General features: G+C 38.2%; 2 protein-coding genes across 3 annotated transcripts; one reads left to right on the top strand and one right to left on the bottom strand.

The window, feature by feature from the left end:
* The first annotated feature begins 941 nt into the window (after positions 1 to 941).
* On the top strand, positions 942 to 6,298 carry LOC115012986 (myogenesis-regulating glycosidase-like). The gene is made up of 5 exons (XM_029438901.1): positions 942 to 1,430; positions 2,031 to 2,562; positions 2,956 to 3,760; positions 4,245 to 4,363; positions 4,817 to 6,298. The coding sequence occupies exons 1-5, from the start codon at positions 1,153 to 1,155 to the stop codon at positions 5,162 to 5,164; spliced, it is 2,082 nt and encodes a 693-aa protein (XP_029294761.1). The 5' UTR covers positions 942 to 1,152; the 3' UTR covers positions 5,165 to 6,298.
* Positions 6,299 to 7,310: 1,012 nt separating this feature from the next.
* LOC115012987 (lymphocyte antigen 6G-like) lies at positions 7,311 to 13,021 on the bottom strand. Of its 2 annotated transcripts, none has more exons than XM_029438903.1 (3): positions 12,933 to 13,021; positions 7,737 to 7,835; positions 7,311 to 7,608 (listed from the first exon to the last, which is right to left on the bottom strand). In XM_029438903.1, the coding sequence occupies exons 1-3, from the start codon at positions 12,976 to 12,978 to the stop codon at positions 7,460 to 7,462; spliced, it is 294 nt and encodes a 97-aa protein (XP_029294763.1). In that variant the 5' UTR covers positions 12,979 to 13,021; the 3' UTR covers positions 7,311 to 7,459. The 2 variants fall into 2 exon arrangements, with proteins under 2 accessions (XP_029294763.1, XP_029294762.1); XM_029438902.1 differs by lacking the exon at positions 12,933 to 13,021 and adding an exon at positions 8,316 to 8,437.
* Between the last annotated feature and the right edge of the window lie 3,285 nt (positions 13,022 to 16,306).

Below are 16,306 nucleotides of genomic sequence, written 5' to 3'. Positions count from 1 at the left end.
GCTCATAGCTGAGAGATAAATGTAATTGAACCAGACTGACATGGTGTCTGTACTTTCTCTGATCATACCCTGTTTTTATGGTGTCATTGGTTCTGTTACCATCGGTGTCTATGTGGCTACAGAGCCTATATACCTACCATTTACTAGATTAAAGCTTCTGTGCTCTCTCTCTGCTGAACTTCTGCAGGAGACACCTAGCAGCAAGTGCACACTGTACTGTAACATGTAGCTTTGTTGGAGAGATAGGGACACATAGACTACGCTACTGTGGTGGTGGTACACATATAGCAGCACTATAGGGAATTTTAATTAAACGTGTTTGTGTTTTACAAAATAAACTGTCTTATACAGAATCACTGTACAATACATTGTTATAGAGAGCATGCAGTGTGGAGAGCTCCAAAGCCATTTTAACTATACTTCCTGGAAACTGTCAGTGGTACTTAGAACTGGATTGTCTAGCACACCCCCTTTGTGATGGAATTGAACTAGTATGTTTGTCAATATATAATTATAATGCTTTACATATGCACATATTATGTTTATATTTAGGTGTCCTCCCATCCTTACTGGAAATTTAGTTTGATCTGTGTATGACATTAGGGCTGCAACTAACGATTACGATTAATAATCTTTCGATTATCCTCTAGATTAATCGTTTGGTGTATAAAATGTCAGAAAATAGTGAAAAATGTCCATCCTACTTTCTGATGGTCCAAGGTTATGTCTTTAAATGTCTTGTTTTGTCAGTCCAAGGAGGAAAGCAGGAAAGCAGGAAATCTCCACATTTTAGAGGCTGTAAACAGTATTTTTTGCTATTTTTGCGAATAAATTAAATTAATTTAACTCCTCAGATTATTTATGGTATTTGACATGTTTTACACGTTGGGCCATACTTTAACTGAATGTTGATCCCTGTCTGCCTTTGTCTATCTCGCAGGTTTGTACAAATCAGCCCTCATTCAGAAATGGAGACTTTTCTAAAGATCGACAGGTAAACATCAGACTGTCCTCCACCGCTATACTGCCAGTGTGAAGAAGTAATCTTCCATTTTCCCCAACACTGACAGCAAGTTAACAACAACTGTCCGCTCCTGCCACTTCTCCTCCAAACCTGCTTCTCTGCACACCTCACTGCTGTAAGTCTTCAGTATGTATCAGATCGTCCCGGTAGCTCCTAGTGAGCAGCAGACAGCCAGGGGAGCTGGTGGTTCTCCACTGAAGAAGAAACTGGCTCATGAAGGTCGGCCCCTGGTGATTGCAGGCATGTTAGGCTGTGTGTTGGTGCTGGCTGCTGTGGTCGCCTGGTGCTACTACTCAGCTTCCCTCCGTAAAGCCCAGCTGCTGAAAGCTGAGCTGTTGGACCTCAACAAGGATGGTTTTATCATTCATAACATGACGGGGGCTGTAGTCTTCAGTATGACCTTCAGGTTAGTTCACTGTGTGGATTATTTTAATTATTGATTAATTAATTAATCCTGCTGATGCCATGGCCATTTCAAAGCAATCAAAATACAAAGATCAGAAAAATAGGAATAGTTGTACATCGTAATGCAATCCAGTGCACTCCAATAATAAACACTTTGCTTGTGTAACTGACAGCCAGTAATTCTTGGCTAACAATAATCCTTGTAACATATATCACTTTTTATAGCCTCAGATCAGTTGTTTCTCTTTGTGTGCGAGCCCTACTAAAAAGCTGCCTGTCTGCAAATGTGTGGATGGATAATGGAAAGCCACACGAAGCAGACACATGATTACACCCTTAGGGAAAAGTGATTTAGTCATGTCCTTTATCACCAGAGCTCACATTGACACAAATAGCCATAGTGCAATCCCTGCATTTGCAGTGAAAAAGAGTAATACAATGCAGCATACATTATCTTTCTGTATTGTGATTGCATTTATTTTCTGTTATAGTACTCTTATAGCCTAATAATTATTATAGGCTCATAATACTTGCTCATTTAGAGTTGTGCTTAACAAGTTCATTTTTATTTTCTTCCCCTCTGCTGATGCTACCTTTCCAGGTCTGGCACTCTGGATCTGGACTCCTGCTCAAAGGAGGGAAATATTCTGAGCTGTACTCGGTCAAATTCTGGCAAACTCAACTTCTTTATCCAGACGGTTCGACCAAAGGACACGGTGATATGTTACCGTGTGCGCTGGGAGGAGCTGCAAAATGAGCGCCCGGTGGAGCACGCCATGGCCTATAATGACTCTCATTGGTACGGAGGGGCGGAGACGGCAACACAGTACTGGCCTATCAGGATACAGGGTGAGGAGGAACCGCAGCCTTTCATCACCAGTGATGTCTACTCAAATCGGAACGCTTTTGGAGGAATCTTGGAACGCTATTGGCTCTCTTCGAATGCCACTGCCATCAAAATTAATGACTCGGTGCCTTTTCATTTGGGCTGGTCAGAGAAGCACAGGACTCTCAGGTTCCAGGCCCGATACCAGGACTCTCCCTTCAAACCAGAAGAGGGTCAGCAGGCCTTACCTGAACTCAGCTATAGAGTGTGTGTGGGGTTGGATGTTACCTCCATCCACAAATACATGGTGAGTATAGACATGCTGTGGATTTAGTTTTGATGGTAAGAATGCGATTCTAACAATAACTTCTATTACTTATATAAGTACAGTGTAGTTAAGATTTTTAAAGTTATAACTTATTATGTGTTGAAACTAAGAATGTTAAAAGTAGTAAATACAAAGCTTCATATGTAACGGACTCATAATGGAGTTGTTTCTAACTGTTCGACTAACTCTTCCTCAGAAAACAAATAAGCATATTTTCCAAAATGTTAACCTTTTGCTTTAAACTAAATAAACCAAATACAAAAGAGAAACAAGGTTTTTCACTGTGCATTCTAAAAAAAAAAAAAAAAAAAAACTGTCGATGTGAATATCCCTGTAGTAAGTCTCTGCTCTGTATGCATGTGTTGTGCTCAGGTGCGTCGGTATTTCCCAAAGCCTATCAAGGTCCCGTCTCCTGAAGTGTTCAAAAAGCCGCTGTGGTCCACATGGGCTCTCCACAAGACAGCTGTAACTCAGGAGAAGCTGCTGCGTTACGCCTCTGACATCACCAAGCATGGCTTCACATGCTCCCATCTGGAGCTGGACGACCGCTACACTGCCGACTATGGAGAGTTTGACTTTGACCCGCAGAAGTTCCCCAATGCTAGCGGTATGTTTGACAAACTCGGAGAGGACGGGTTTCAAGTGTCACTCTGGACACATCCTTTTATCAACTATGACTCCATTAATTTTGGCGTTGCTGTGGAGAAAGAACTGCTTGTTCGGGAGCCGAGCGGTGAGCTGCCTGCTCTGGTTCGCTGGTGGAACGGCATCGGAGGAATCTTGGACTTCACCAACCCAGAAGCCCGCGAGTGGTATTCCTCACATCTGCATATGATCAAAACTCGCTATGGCGTCACGTCCTTCAAGTTCGATGCAGGAGAGTCGAGCTACCTCCCACGGCAGTTTAGCACCCTGGTGCCACTGTCTGACCCGTCCACCTTCACCCGCCGCTACACAGAGATGGCCATCCCATTCAGTGAGCGTGCAGAGCTGAGGGTGGGTTACCAGAGTCAGGACATCTCCTGCTTCTTCAGGATCATTGACAGAGACTCCGTGTGGGGTTATGAGCTCGGCCTCAAGTCCATTATCCCGACTGTTCTGACTATTAGTATTCTGGGTTACCAGTTTGTCTTACCTGATATGATAGGAGGGAATGCCTACCCCAACCGCACCGCAGGTATGGTACTACATAACATATGGCTACAGAGAGTTTAAGGCTGCGGTCGAATAGTAAAAGATAAATGACATCCTATGTCTTTTCCTAACCAGTTTCTTCCATGACTTTGATGTAAAACGTCATCAGATCAAGGAAAGATGTGGAGGAGAACAGCAGATGTTACTGACGTACGTCGCTTTTAATGCTGCCGCAAGGAATTGTGGGGCAGCATCATCTCCTTTACTTTCTTTAAAGGTGGTCCAGTGTACCCTATGCTAAAGGAGATACAAAAAGAAGCTTTCCTTAGCATTTAGAGAATTCAACCAGCTCTAATGATGGCTGCCACCTAAATACTTCTGTGTCCTTTCACTGAGTTAGGACCTTTCCGAGGGCAAAAAAGACTATTCGACCAGAGCCTTAGAGTCCATAGTTGGCCCTCTTAAAGACACGTTTAGATCTTCAATATCGTTTTAGTCTGCAGTCTGACATCTGTTTTGTAATTTAGGTAGCTCAGATGGCAAAAATGTTCTGCCGGACAGAGAGCTATACATCCGATGGTTGGAGCTGTCTGCTTTCATGCCTGCCATGCAGTTCTCTATACCACCGTGGGCCTATGACAATGAGGTGAGCAAAGTAAAACAGGGTTGTATTAGTAGCAAGAAATACATGTTTCTGTGTTATTTCCTGTGCATGAATTTAATAATTAGAGGGGGCTACTATGAGTGTTTGTGATAATGCACACGCACATCTATCTTGTCAAGTTGTTGAGTCCAAATGATGATTTCAGCTAATCAAAGACTTTTCTAATTTATTACGTTAGGAAAGCATGATAACCAATTTAATCATAATTTATCATTTGCTAGATGATATAATAAATATAAATGGAGATAATAACTAATAATAATTTAATTTTTTTTTTTTTTTTCATCTGATTTTATTGAGCCCTCCCACACTTCTGAGACTTCCTTGCCCTTTAACAAGTTTTGATACCAGAAATCAAATAGAAAGTGTCCGAATTAGCCAGCCACCATGTTCTACTGTGATGCTAACACTTTGTCTTGGTGCAATAACCTGCAGGTGATACAGATAGCGCAGAAGTTCACAGAGCTCCATGAGACTCTGGTGGCCCCAAGGGTTCTCGAGCTGGCAGGCGAGGTTCTTGATACAGGAGACCCAATCATCAGGCCCCTCTGGTGGATCGCCATCAACGACGAGGCAGCCTACAAGATCGACTCCCAGTTCCTGATCGGGGATGACCTAATGGTGGCTCCGGTGTTAGAGCCAGGAAAGCAGGAGAGGGACATCTACCTGCCTGCAGGACGATGGAGAAGCTACAAGGGGGAACATTTTGATAAATGCCCCATGTACCTTACTGACTACCCTGTGGACCTGGACGAGATAGCTTTCTTCACATGGGTTCACTGAAGACATTCAAGACTAATAAACTTGCACACACATACTGTATGCACATGTACATTCTTGTGAGCAGCACACATGCCAAGAAGTAGCAGAAGAGTTTGTTGTTTAAAGGGAAATGACCACCAGGGGATCTGCTGCCACATCAGTGTGATTCTTGGTAAAGATGAACCTCATGTCTCCTCTGCCCTGCTCTTTGTTCGGACGTCTGCCTGCAGATTATAACCGTCCACTCAAAGAATCAGAATGAAACTTGTGTTCACTCCTGATTCTCTTGCTCCATCCTTAAGCTGATCCTCATCCTCATGTGCCTTCCACAGCCAATAGTAAAACCGATCTCAGATTGTATTGTCACCTAGTCTTCCACCATAGCTTGAATGATTTAATAATAGTTGTGTGTTTATTAAGACTGGACTCCGAGTTGGTAACTTCACGCGTTTCATCTGGGGTACTTGTCAAGATCACGACTGCAAAAATATTTTTATGTCAAAACTGCAGTGACCTGTTGTGCCATTCTGTCATTTCAGTGCCAGCTGCTTTATGCTTCTTTTTTTTCTTTCTTTTCTCACTTGGAGAAGTTCCCAGCTCAGGGTAGATTTAAAAGAAATGTATTTGTTATGTTAGAATTAATTTAGTTGATCGACAGCAAGAAATAGATTTAGGACACTCATGCTACTGGTTTGCCTTGGAAAACAGGGAATGTTCTCAAAGATGCCATATTATTACGTGCCGTCCATGTCTGCCTTGTGACTTTATTTGCCTTATCAGCTGAACTAAGCTATGCCATCTTTAGCACAGAGAACCAGTAGAACGAGGAAACACTCACCTCTGCACACAATGATATATGGTTGATGATTTGTACCTTTACATTTTTAAGCTCTGACATCGCAAAGTACGTGAGGATCTGCCATCTGAATACATGCTTGTCTGCTCTTACACAGTGATTTCTGGCATGAAAGTAAAGCACACTACTGGTTAAGTTATATAAATGCCTTGCTTGAAAATAATTATTCTATATAAGCTAGAGTCAAAACTGTTTTTTAAAAATGTTTATGTCACTATGTGTAGAGTTGTTATGGGATCAGTGAATTATTCTGATGGTTTTTGTTTGTTGAAAAATGAAACGATTGCTGACAATTGGAAGTCTTTGTGTCGCTTTCTTGCGTTTTTAAAACTAGCACCAGATGGCGCCATAGTCATTAATGTTCACATTTTACACACAGTGACTTTGACTCGTAAATTAGACAGCAACATTTCTAGAAGAAATGAATGCATACTTATAAATAATATTACTAATATGTTGTTTGTGGCAATTGAATAATTGCTAATGTTTTATTGGTCTTTTTATTGCAGTGAATACTTCCTGCATTATGAAGTTAAACTGCCAAAGAAAACAAAATGGTTGTCGCACTTTCTGTACAACATGTTTGATATTGTGTGAAAAGCTTGACATCCATATATTTAGTTACCCTCAACATAACTATGTGATCCTTACAGTGAGTTGAAAACATGGACATAAACAAAACTACAGTTAGAAGTTTTCACATGACAGCAACAATATGCTTCATTTTACATTTTTCAATTAATAAAACATTTTTAAGCTCCTGCGAACAAACTGAACTAAATTTAGTTTATATCAGATTTGAGCAACTATGTACTTTTCTCTTGTAAACTATTAGCCTTTTGCATTATCTGTAGAGTTTCTTTATCTATAATTCCCCCTGTTCCACATACATCCCACATTGCCTAATTTTAAAAGAAAAAAAAGAAAGAAAGTGTAACCTAATGTTGTCTTTAAGAAAATATAAAATAATACTTTTTGCAGGCCCAAATGCGTAAAGAAATGCTATATTTAATCTAGCTTGATATCTGATACAGAATACAGTACACCAAATATTTCCTGCATTTCATTTGTGTTTAGTTGTGTTGGACTTCCTGGTTTGACACCGCTTTCAAAAATGTCAAATGAGGAAGTCCAAAAGTCTTAAAGTCTGTTTTTCTGTGTAATTATTGCCGAGGATCAGCAATTAACCATGTTCAGTGTTGATGTTGTTCCTGTTTTGTCATACATCTTTGTGTTTCGTGCTTCGTAACAAAGCTATGTGTTGCTGTAAACAAGGATGTGAAATGCAGAACCAAAGGAATTAAACAATTCAATGGTGGGTCATATTGTGTTTTATTGAGCAAATATCCATCTGCAGTCATTCACAACTTTTACATATTGGGAATGTGTTTATTCTTCCAGAGTTACAAATTGGGTAAGAAAGAAGACACACATTGTTAAGATGTAGCTGCTGCAGAGCCTCAGAGAAAGACAGTGATGATGGCTGAGGACAACAGCAGGAGGAGCACACTGGAGCCAGTCGATATGGCGCTGTTACACAAGTCCGTGGCACAGCAGTTATCATTACTGGTACATGACAAGCTGGTCGTGCAGATCTTCTTGTGGACGTCTGCAAGGTATAAAAGAAAAGAAACAGTTTCATCGAGCCACCAGACATTTAGTACAGCAATATATCAGCTCAGAGAGATAGGTAATCTATTTGAAATGCTTAATATTAACTGAGGAAGAACAACTCACCGTCCACATATATGATGGAACATTGGTCTGAATCCAGATCACAAGTAGTATGGCCTGTGCAGGTTTCGCCTACACATTGGTAGCATTTCAATGCATATGCTGTACAGAAAGAGAGAATAGACAGAAACTATTATACCTCAGTATGGATGTGTTGCAACTGGTATTTTTTCAAATCGTACCACAGTTTTAAAACATTTCCATTATTTCATTATTATTCAAAACAAATATAAATAAAAATCTTCAATCTTCATTCATAGCTTTAATAAAAAAGAAAATAATGAGCCCTATCAAACTACTAGGACATTCTTCACCGCCATAATAGCTTTCAAACATTAATAACTTTAATTTCTTTGTTTTACAGTGTCAAGCCAAAACATAAATCAAATCAAAATCAAATCAAATTTATTTGTATAGCCCAATATCACAAATTATACATTTGTCTCAGTGTGCTTTACAGACTGTACAGGTTACAACATCCTCTGTCCTTAGACCCTCGCATCGCACAAGGAAAAACTTCCTAAAAGAAACCCCAAAATTAAAGGGGAAATACCTTCTTGTGGATACATAAGCGGTTCTTACCTGCAGACAGAGTCATGAACAGGATCAGAGCTCCGTAGAACCGCATGTTGAACAGAGAGAAAATCTGACGTTTATTCAACCTAGTGAGAGGAGAACTGGAGGGAAGATGACGCTCTGCCAAAGTTCTTCCTTTTATAGTCACAAGTCTTCGTTCAAAACCTGAAATGTTTAATTTCCTCCCAAGGTCTCCTCCCTAAGTGACAGCCATGCCCCAAACAGTGTCCTGCGTCTGTCAGATGTTCTGAGGGAGAACAACTTGAAATATTGTAACTTTATTTTCATTCAATTATGTCTTTATTCTCAAAAACAGAATTCCTACTAGGTCTCTGTTTTGAATGTACAGATAGTTTTAAACATCAGCGGAAACCTGTTGAAACACATCTATAAGCTATAATTACAATTCATTAATTTATCACTGATGTCATTATGTGTCACTTGCACATTTAAAGACTTCCAAGAGAAAGGGAGAGTAAATCATGCCTACATATGTGTGTTGAGTCAGCAGGGATAGGCTAACACTGTCTAAATATTTGACAGCAATGCAGAATGCCTGGCTGAGAGCTTTACTTCATTATGCTCCAGAAAAAGGACACTTCGTCTCTCAGAGGTTAAATCACAGGTTCTCAAACCCACCAAGGAGGTCTGCGTGCCATATGTGTACGTGTCGACAGAGAACAATACAGCTTTATACAGGAACTAAAAGTGACATGAGAGTTAGAAAGCAGTGGTGGCCCTACAGTCAAGATCTTACTTAAATAAAGGTAAAACAAAGTATTAACAGAAAAAGGTACTTAAAAGTATTAAAGTAAAACTATTGTTTGGGCAGAATGATCCCTTTCAGAGGGCTCTATTATTATATATATATATAATATTATTTATAATTACTGATGCTTTAGAACATAAAGAGCATTTCAATGTAATTTGAACTACTTTATATACCGTTGGATAGTTTATTCTAAAGCACAGTATTATATTTCATAAATTGATCATCTGTTTTGTTTGTGAAGTTGCGAGATATCCAGCAGACAGATATATATAGTGGATTAAAAAGTACAATAGTTCCCTCTGAACTGTAGTGGAGTAGAAAGTAAAGAAGAAGTACCTCACAATATAATACTTGAGTAAATTAACTAAATTACTTTCCACCACTGCCATCGAAAGACATCTGAGTGGCTTTATTCCAGATTATCCATTTGTTACCAGCCGCGACAGTGTGTGGGGGTGGTATGTTTTAATGTTGTGAGTCTGTGTGCTTGTCATCATAGCAATATGATGTATCTTATTGAATTGTTTTTAGATAACAAAACTTCACAAAGGGAACACATTTACAGAGCCTTGCCCAACAAGTATTAGATCCTATAATGTTCACAAAATGGTAATTTGTGTGCTTATTATTGAACCATCTGACTACTGTCACTGTGGCTCTAACCAAGCCAATGATAATCATGACTCCACCTCTTTGGTCTGAAATATCTCATCAACAATTGGATTGGGACCTAATTTGGTACAGACATTCATGGTCCACAGAGGATGAATCGTTGCTGTAGATGTGCGTTATGTGCTCTCCCCTGGTCTATATAAAGTCACCATCCAGACTATAGATTTTTATATGTAACTGAAGCACTATTGTTATCAATGGAATGTGACAGGTTGACAACGATGAACTCATGTAAACAAAAGTCTAAACCTGTCACAATGTCTACCTCAGGTGTGTTTATTCCTGATCATCTGGCCTCTCTGTTCGTCCTTTCTCCCAAATTCACACTTCCACTTTTTCAGATGTTCCAGTGACTTGACTTCCACATCCAGGCCTGCTATATCACCTTTCCCAGCATTCACATTATCTGAACAGCCTATTTCACCCATACACTTAGCCTGATTATGCAACCGTCTTAGCTTCCCAGCCTCTGTTTCTGCCTGCCTCACCTAGTTTCAAGTTTGAATTTTTGAGCTCTTTATTGTCATATCCACAACAATTAGAGAGGAGTTGTCCCTCCAAATAGGCTCATTAAATATGTATGAAATAATAATAATCATAATCTATCACGTAAAATAGTGCAAGTTAAATTGTAGGGATACATTATAGCTTTTAGAAAATATAAAGTAAAGTAATATAAATGTGTGGTAGACAGTAATTGCAAATTAATGAAGTGAATGGAAACAGGAGTGTAGTACTGTTTATGCATAATTATAAGTGTAAATATATACAGAGGTAAACAGATTGGCAACCCTTGGTAAGCATTTCATAACTTACAATATATGCACGATGGGAAAAGTGTATAATAATATTGAATCAGCTGTTTGATGATGGGTGTCGGTGTATGCCTGGAATCCTCAATATCAGCGATAGAAACTTTAATGTGAGAGAAAAACAGGAAGAAACAACGGATGAAGATGACAGGACAAGAATTGGTGTCTGTGCATGTTTAGAGAACTGTACAAAAATACAGTGTAGTATCACAGTTTGTTTAAGATACTCCAAATCTAAGTCTTGTTGTTTTACAAATGTTCACAAAACACCATCAGTTTAGAAAGATTGTCTTTTGAATGTGTGTTTGTTTGTATGTATGTGGTTTCTTGTGGTAAAACCCCCACACAAATGTTTCTATTAATGTAGGCTATAGTGCAACCACAAAACATTTCCAGTAAGACACTGTGCAGAGAAACATTAGTGAAAACAGACAAACAAACAAGTTGTCAATTATGAATCCAAAGACTGATTGATTTTATTTATGGGTTATCAGACAAAGAAATAAATATATACAACGTGTTAACATGTTAAAGTGAAAACATTTATTTCAAACATGGTCCCAAGACTTTAGAAGGCAAATTAAAGACATTCAACATTAAAAACAAGAACGAAAACAATCCTGAAATCCAGAAACACTATCACTACAATTTAAGAAAAACTGAACAGAAAAAACAAGGACATTTAAAATAACAACATCATTGCAAATGTCACAAAGAAACACCCTAAGCTGACTCTTAAATATAAAGACTTGATGTGAAGCGTGAGGCTGTTCGAACACCTAAATGAAATGACGCATTGTTCTGCAAATCAGGAACTTGAGTTTGCCTGCATACTTAGATAACATTTTAGCAGCAATAGATTCACAGGAAAGGGATTTTACTAATATTATCACTCAATATGAGACTTGTCTGAGATACAAGTTCAGCTCCATTACAAGAAACTTTCAATGTATTTGTTCTAAACAGCTTCTTCTTAGTTCCAAACAGGTTGGACTCGGTTTTACCCAATTGTATTGAAAATGAGTTATCTATGAGCCACTCTCTTATACTGTCATAATTCATTATTAAGAGTTTTCTTTTAATTCTCACTGACATTATTCTCAGATTCCAATAATGAAGAATTATCAGCATACAACAAGAGCTTGCATTTCACAGCTGCTGGCATATCATTTCTGATAGAGGTTCTGATATAACGTCTTCAACATCACACACTTGAATTCTTCCTGTAAGGTAAAAAGTTAACCACTTTACAGAAGTAGTATGTCTAAAACCCATGCACTGCAGTTTTGACACCACTGTCAAACGGCTGCAAATTGCAAGATCATGCCAGCATACTTTCCTTCATCTAAGCTTTTGACAGACAAAAGCAAACAGATGAATAAGACAGGTTTCAGTATACTATACTTTTCAATTCACATGAGAATTGAAAACTTATTACATTTACTATATGAGTAACTACGCTATACACGGGCACTATCCCTAAATATCTGTCTAGAATTCAGTATTTCTCAAAGAGTGGTCCGTGAGCGACCCCTAGTGGTCCGTGAATAAGACAGGTTTCAGTATACTATACTTTTCAATTCACATGAGAATTGAAAACTTATTACATTTACTACATGAGTAACTACGCTATACACGGGCACTATCCCTAAATATCTGTCTAGAATTCAGTATTTCTCAAAGAGTGGTCCGTGAGCGACCCCTAGTGGTCCGTGAATAAGACAGGTTTCAGTATACTATACTTTTCAATTCACATGAGAATTGAAAACTTATTACATTTACTACATGAGTAACTACGCTATACACGGGCACTATCCCTAAATATCTGTCTAGAATTCAGTATTTCTCAAAGAGTGGTCCGTGAGCGACCCCTAGTGGTCCGTGAGTCTATTGGTAAAATGAAATTAATACAAGTTATAAGTTTAAAGTGTTTCTCAAAGTGTTTAAAAATGACTAGTATAGATACAGCGTAGGTTCGTTTTACGATCTTTGAGCGCAAGAAAATCCACAGCCGAAGTTTGTGTCGTACTGAATGCGGTACAGCAGCATTTTGCGGATCTCTCAGTAGCAAACGCACTTGCTGTGGGTAAGTTTTGGCTCAGTCTGTTCGCTCGGACATAAACTCAGTTTTAGGAATGTGACACAAATGCTTGAACTCAATTGCACGACTCAGGACAAGGTTTCAAAAAACAAAAGGGTCTTTACTGAAGAACACAAAGTACAACACAAAATCACTCTAAGAGGAAAAACGTAGAAGAAAACTGCAACAACCTAAACTAAACTTGACTAAGACTAATAGCTTTCAAACATTAATAACTTTAATTTCTTTGTTTTACAGTGTCAAGCCAAAACATAAGCGGTTCTTACCTGCAGACAGAGTCATGAACAGGATCAGAGCTCCGTAGAACCGCATGTTGAACAGAGAGAAAATCAGACGTTTATTCAACCTAGTGAGAGGAGAACTGGAGGGAAGATGACGCTCTGCCAAAGTTCTTCCTTTTATAGTCACAAGTCTTCGTTCAAAACCTGAAATGTTTAATTTCCTCCCAAGGTCTCCTCCCTAAGTGACAGCCATGCCCCAAACAGTGTCCTGCGTCTGTCAGATGTTCTGAGGGAGAACAACTTGAAATATTGTAACTTTATTTTCATTCAATTATGTCTTTATTCTCAAAAACAGAATTCCTACTAGGTCTCTGTTTTGAATGTACAGATAGTTTTAAACATCAGCGGAAACCTGTTGAAACACATCTATAAGCTATAATTACAATTCATTAATTTATCACTGATGTCATTATGTGTCACTTGCACATTTAAAGACTTCCAAGAGAAAGGGAGAGTAAATCATGCCTACATATGTGTGTTGAGTCAGCAGGGATAGGCTAACACTGTCTAAATATTTGACAGCAATGCAGAATGCCTGGCTGAGAGCTTTACTTCATTATGCTCCAGAAAAAGGACACTTCGTCTCTCAGAGGTTAAATCACAGGTTCTCAAACCCACCAAGGAGGTCTGCGTGCCATATGTGTACGTGTCGACAGAGAACAATACAGCTTTATACAGGAACTAAAAGTGACATGAGAGTTAGAAAGCTGTGGTGGCACTACAGTCAAGATCTTACTTAAATAAAGGTAAAACAAAGTATTAACAGAAAAAGGTACTTAAAAGTATTAAAGTAAAACTATTGTTTGGGCAGAATGATCCCTTTCAGAGGGCTCTATTATTATATATATATATAATATTATTTATAATTACTGATGCTTTAGAACATAAAGAGCATTTCAATGTAATTTGAACTACTTTATATACCGTTGGATAGTTTATTCTAAAGCACAGTATTATATTTCATAAATTGATCATCTGTTTTGTTTGTGAAGTTGCGAGATATCCAGCAGACAGATATATATAGTGGATTAAAAAGTACAATAGTTCCCTCTGAACTGTAGTGGAGTAGAAAGTAAAGAAGAAGTACCTCACAATATAATACTTGAGTAAATTAACTAAATTACTTTCCACCACTGCCATCGAAAGACATCTGAGTGGCTTTATTCCAGATTATCCATTTGTTACCAGCCGCGACAGTGTGTGGGGGTGGTATGTTTTAATGTTGTGAGTCTGTGTGCTTGTCATCATAGCAATATGATGTATCTTATTGAATTGTTTTTAGATAACAAAACTTCACAAAGGGAACACATTTACAGAGCCTTGCCCAACAAGTATTAGATCCTATAATGTTCACAAAATGGTAATTTGTGTGCTTATTATTGAACCATCTGACTACTGTCACTGTGGCTCTAACCAAGCCAATGATAATCATGACTCCACCTCTTTGGTCTGAAATATCTCATCAACAATTGGATTGGGACCTAATTTGGTACAGACATTCATGGTCCACAGAGGATGAATCGTTGCTGTAGATGTGCGTTATGTGCTCTCCCCTGGTCTATATAAAGTCACCATCCAGACTATAGATTTTTATATGTAACTGAAGCACTATTGTTATCAATGGAATGTGACAGGTTGACAACGATGAACTCATGTAAACAAAAGTCTAAACCTGTCACAATGTCTACCTCAGGTGTGTTTATTCCTGATCATCTGGCCTCTCTGTTCGTCCTTTCTCCCAAATTCACACTTCCACTTTTTCAGATGTTCCAGTGACTTGACTTCCACATCCAGGCCTGCTATATCACCTTTCCCAGCATTCACATTATCTGAACAGCCTATTTCACCCATACACTTAGCCTGATTATGCAACCGTCTTAGCTTCCCAGCCTCTGTTTCTGCCTGCCTCACCTAGTTTCAAGTTTGAATTTTTGAGCTCTTTATTGTCATATCCACAACAATTAGAGAGGAGTTGTCCCTCCAAATAGGCTCATTAAATATGTATGAAATAATAATAATCATAATCTATCACGTAAAATAGTGCAAGTTAAATTGTAGGGATACATTATAGCTTTTAGAAAATATAAAGTAAAGTAATATAAATGTGTGGTAGACAGTAATTGCAAATTAATGAAGTGAATGGAAACAGGAGTGTAGTACTGTTTATGCATAATTATAAGTGTAAATATATACAGAGGTAAACAGATTGGCAACCCTTGGTAAGCATTTCATAACTTACAATATATGCACGATGGGAAAAGTGTATAATAATATTGAATCAGCTGTTTGATGATGGGTGTCGGTGTATGCCTGGAATCCTCAATATCAGCGATAGAAACTTTAATGTGAGAGAAAAACAGGAAGAAACAACGGATGAAGATGACAGGACAAGAATTGGTGTCTGTGCATGTTTAGAGAACTGTACAAAAATACAGTGTAGTATCACAGTTTGTTTAAGATACTCCAAATCTAAGTCTTGTTGTTTTACAAATGTTCACAAAACACCATCAGTTTAGAAAGATTGTCTTTTGAATGTGTGTTTGTTTGTATGTATGTGGTTTCTTGTGGTAAAACCCCCACACAAATGTTTCTATTAATGTAGGCTATAGTGCAACCACAAAACATTTCCAGTAAGACACTGTGCAGAGAAACATTAGTGAAAACAGACAAACAAACAAGTTGTCAATTATGAATCCAAAGACTGATTGATTTTATTTATGGGTTATCAGACAAAGAAATAAATATATACAACGTGTTAACATGTTAAAGTGAAAACATTTATTTCAAACATGGTCCCAAGACTTTAGAAGGCAAATTAAAGACATTCAACATTAAAAACAAGAACGAAAACAATCCTGAAATCCAGAAACACTATCACTACAATTTAAGAAAAACTGAACAGAAAAAACAAGGACATTTAAAATAACAACATCATTGCAAATGTCACAAAGAAACACCCTAAGCTGACTCTTAAATATAAAGACTTGATGTGAAGCGTGAGGCTGTTCGAACACCTAAATGAAATGACGCATTGTTCTGCAAATCAGGAACTTGAGTTTGCCTGCATACTTAGATAACATTTTAGCAGCAATAGATTCACAGGAAAGGGATTTTACTAATATTATCACTCAATATGAGACTTGTCTGAGATACAAGTTCAGCTCCATTACAAGAAACTTTCAATGTATTTGTTCTAAACAGCTTCTTCTTAGTTCCAAACAGGTTGGACTCGGTTTTACCCAATTGTATTGAAAATGAGTTATCTATGAGCCACTCTCTTATACTGTCATAATTCATTATTAAGAGTTTTCTTTTAATTCTCACTGACATTATTCTCAGATTCCAATAATGAAGAATTA

This window comes from Cottoperca gobio, chromosome 9 (assembly GCF_900634415.1).
Source record: "Cottoperca gobio chromosome 9, fCotGob3.1, whole genome shotgun sequence".
NCBI lineage: Eukaryota > Metazoa > Chordata > Actinopteri > Perciformes > Bovichtidae > Cottoperca > Cottoperca gobio.
This window is presented reverse-complemented; position numbering and strand designations above follow the sequence as displayed.

What these genes read in the sequence shown, in the direction of transcription:
- LOC115012987 (XM_029438903.1), bottom strand. Translation starts at nt 12,978, where the DNA reads ATGCGGTTCTACGGAGCTCTGATCCTGTTCATGACTCTGTCTGCAG. An exon ending in GTTCATGACTCTGTCTGCAG is followed by an intron (nt 7,836 to 12,932) that starts GTAAGAACCGCT and finishes CTTTCTGTACAG; the next exon opens with CATATGCATTGAAATGCTAC. An exon ending in TTCCATCATATATGTGGACG is followed by an intron (nt 7,609 to 7,736) that starts GTGAGTTGTTCT and finishes TATACCTTGCAG; the next exon opens with ACGTCCACAAGAAGATCTGC.
- LOC115012986 (XM_029438901.1), top strand. Translation starts at nt 1,153, where the DNA reads ATGTATCAGATCGTCCCGGTAGCTCCTAGTGAGCAGCAGACAGCCAGG. An exon ending in GTCTTCAGTATGACCTTCAG is followed by an intron (nt 1,431 to 2,030) that starts GTTAGTTCACTG and finishes CTACCTTTCCAG; the next exon opens with GTCTGGCACTCTGGATCTGG. An exon ending in CGTGGGCCTATGACAATGAG is followed by an intron (nt 4,364 to 4,816) that starts GTGAGCAAAGTA and finishes AATAACCTGCAG; the next exon opens with GTGATACAGATAGCGCAGAA.